This window comes from Centropristis striata, chromosome 20 (assembly GCF_030273125.1).
Source record: "Centropristis striata isolate RG_2023a ecotype Rhode Island chromosome 20, C.striata_1.0, whole genome shotgun sequence".
Lineage (NCBI taxonomy): Eukaryota > Metazoa > Chordata > Actinopteri > Perciformes > Serranidae > Centropristis > Centropristis striata.
In genome coordinates, this window is record NC_081536.1 from 34,423,794 (window position 1) to 34,427,346 (window position 3,553).

General features: G+C 45.5%; 1 protein-coding gene across 1 annotated transcript; it reads left to right on the forward strand.

The window, feature by feature from the left end:
* The first annotated feature begins 610 nt into the window (after positions 1-610).
* LOC131958688 (protein phosphatase 1 regulatory subunit 3C-B-like) lies at positions 611-3,348 on the forward strand. Its single transcript, XM_059323841.1, has 2 exons — positions 611-784; positions 1,074-3,348. Exons 1-2 carry the CDS (start codon positions 771-773, stop codon positions 2,131-2,133), a joined length of 1,074 nt encoding a protein of 357 aa, XP_059179824.1. The 5' UTR covers positions 611-770; the 3' UTR covers positions 2,134-3,348.
* Positions 3,349-3,553: the final 205 nt, after the last annotated feature.

Genomic DNA, 3,553 nt, shown 5'->3' on the forward strand with positions numbered 1-3,553 from the left:
GTGTCTTTTTTGTAATTTCGTGTCTTTTTTTGGTCATTTTGTGTCTTTTTTGTAATTTTGTGTCTTTTTTTTTTGGTCATTTTGTGTCTTTTTTGGTCATTTTATGTCTTTTTTAAAGTAATTTAGTGTTTTTTCTTTCATTCTGTGTATTTTTCAGTCATTTTGTGTCTTTTTGTTTTGTCATTTTGTGTCTTTTTTTGGTCATTTTGATGCTGCCTCCAGCGGCCCCCAGGTAATTTGAGTTTGAGACCCCTGCCCTACATGCAACATGTTTAACCACTTTGCTACAGTGATAAATCCTGTGCAGTGGGAACCCCAGAGCCTCCAACTAGCAGAGTTAATGTGAAGATCTCCTGCAGCACCAACAGGGGTCCACCACGCTTCTCAAATAGCAGCTGAGTTTAGAGCCCGAGGCATCCGGAGCATGGGGCCACATGCAGGAGACACGCCTCCCTCAGCTGGCCCCCAGCCAGTCCAGCCCTCTGCTCATTGGTTGGCCAGGAATCCCTCCGCCTCCCCATTGGCTGCTGCAGGAACCATATGACAGCGTATGCAAATCGTCTCTATGTGGCAGTTGAAATCTGTGAGTGCTGAGCGGAGCTGCCACTGTGAAGCAGGAAGAGCCAGAGAGAGGAGCAGCAGGAGCAGCAGGAGGCGTGACGCACCACACCATGCACTGTTAGAGGCAGCAACACGGGGAAAAGAGGCGGAAAAGGGACTCAAAACTACTTTTAAAGTCTTTTCTCTGGAGCTGTCAACTTGTTTTTTCTATGAGTGCTACCAGGTAAGTTCCACTTTTCAAGAGTTCTCAAGAGTTGCACAAGTGACGCATGCTGAAATGTTGAAAAAGTCTTTTTTGTTGAAGCAGTTTTCTTGTCTAGATTCAAAGCTTTTGTTGTTTTATCTGCGTGCTATAAAACAAAAAAAGTAGCAGAAGTTCTCAGGTGTTGACATGTTGCCGATTTGCAGAAGTTACATCACAGCAGAAGTTTTTTTTCACGTCAGAAAAGTGAAGCCACAGTTCTAATCTCTCTCTCTTTTTTCTTTTCCTCTCCCTCCCTCTTTCCTCTCAGTGTGCTCAGGTCTTTCAGTCCGTCAGCGATGCCTGGACCAGTAATGCCAATGGACGTGGCCATGAGATTCTACATCAGCCACTCTCCGCCTCCTCTCCGAGGCTTCCTGAGCTCCTACGAGGAGCTGCAGAGGGCCAAGAAGAACCGGGTCAACCAGTCCGCGGCGGCGGCCCTCAGCCGCCACCAGCAGCTGTACAAACCTCTGCGGCCGTGTCTCAGCACGCCGCAGAAACCGCTGGACGACGACTGGAGCCAGAACAACAAGTCCGGCAAGAAGAAGGTGGTGTTCGCCGACTCCAAGGGAATGTCCCTGACCGCCATCCACGTCTTCTCCAAGTTCGACGACGAGCCGTACCAGAACAAACGCAGCAGCAAGGGCATCATCGGCGGCGAGGAGCTCCAGTTCGACATGGCCGACCTGGAGGCGGCCACGATGGATCTAAAGATCAGCTCGCAGCGCCACCTGGTCCTGGACTTCAAACAGCCCTCCGCCGACTACCTGGACTTCCGGAACCGGCTGATTCGGAACTCGGTGTGCTTGGAGAACTGCTCGCTGCAGGAGCGGTCGCTGACCGGCACCGTCAAGGTCCGCAACATCGGGTTCGAGAAGTCGGTGCAGCTGCGGGCCACCTTCGACTCGTGGGCCAGCTTCACCGACGTCCAGTGCACCTTCATGAACAACGTCTACAGCTGCCAGGACTCGGACACCTTCGCCTTCGTGCTGGAACTCCCCGCCTGCATCCCGCCGCAGAACCGCGTCGAGTTCTGCATCTGCTTCAAGGTGCAGGACCAGACCTTCTGGGACAATAACGACGGCAACAACTACATCGTCAAGAACGCCGGTTGGAGTGGAGACGATCTGAGCACTCGGACCGCCGCGACTCCGGCTTCTGCAGAGCAGAAACAAGCTGCTTCTGCTGCCTCCGAGCACAACAAACACGGGGGCGTGAAGGTCCTGGAGATGGAGTTTGACCAGTTCGGCAGCCCTCGCATGGCCAGCGGACTCTTCCCCGGCTGGCACAGCTGGGGGCATGGCGATAACACCGTGCCTTACTGGTGAAACCCTCAATGTTTGCTGAAAAAACGGGAAAAAAGATAAGAGACGCTGGCTGACTGACTGACTGACTGACAGGGCATTCGGTGCGGATCCAGCTGCAGCTTTGAGCTGCAGAGGAAGAGTACAAACCAGAACTGTTAACCTGCTTCTTGCTCGTCCATACGGTCTGTGGTTTTTCGGAGTTAAGAGGGATAAATAATATTTCACATATTTCCTTGTTTTGTAAAGATATTTCCGTGCCTTTCTCAGAGTGCCTGCCCACTAAAATACAGACTTGTGTCGGTTAAATATGCACTGATTGTGATGTCTGTATGAAAAAAAAAACTGAAGAAAGTGGAAAACGGAGCTGATTTTAACTCCTTCATATTGAAGGGAGAGTCCGGGGGAGTGCATGGCGACAACAAAATGCTTCTCTGCTGAAAGAAACAAGTTGATTTCTAATGAAAAATGCACACACTGTAAAAAATGTCCTGTTGTTTCTACAGAACAAAACTGGCAGCTGTGGATACCAGAATAATTATGCAAAAAATACAGAACAAATGTCAAACATCTTTACAGAACATCTTGTACATTTAACATCCTGAAACTGTAGTAATTTAAAAAAAAACACATTTTAAAGTTGTAGATTATACTGTCCTTTACTGCTAATTTATACTAATTATTTATGTAAAATGTACATGCAGATTTTTCTTATTGTGCATTGAATACCAGTAAATTATCAGTCAGTTATTATTTATTGTACACAGTAAAATGTACAAGTTGTTCTGTATAGTTGTTTACATTTGTGCTGTATTTTTGGCAGAATTATTCTGGTAACCACAGCTGACATTATTTTTCTGCAAAAGCAACATCTTTTTTTTTTTTTTACAGTACACTAAAAAAAACCTTTTGCACCTTCAAAATAAGAAAATAAATGACCGTAAAGTGATTCAAAATTTGCCTTAAATTCTGTTAGATTTTGAGTCATGCAGCCCTTTTCTTTCCCTCCATGTAAATTGCACATGATGATCTGATAAAAAGTGTCTGGATGATGTAATGATGTTGGTTTTTTGAGCTGCTATCAAGAGAAAATGTTTTAAGAGAGACTCTGCACGTGATTGGTCGGGAGTTTGTTTGTTTGGAGGTTTTCGGAGGTTACAGTACGTCGAGAAGAAGAACGAATGTTTTTATTTGCTTGATTGAAAAAACAAGTGCAATTGTGCGATGAGTGTACAGTATGTGTGGCTGGAAGAGAGATGTGTTTCCTTTATTCTTTTATTTTGAAAATTCTTTCTTTCTCACTGTGAAGAGAAGTTTGTGCCCCAGCATTTTGTTTCACTTGAAGGTGTGTGTGTCATGTATTTCTCTTTCAGAAATAAATTTCTATATTTGTGCTAAAATATTCACTCTGACTCCTGATTCTTTAAATTATGAACAATTTATT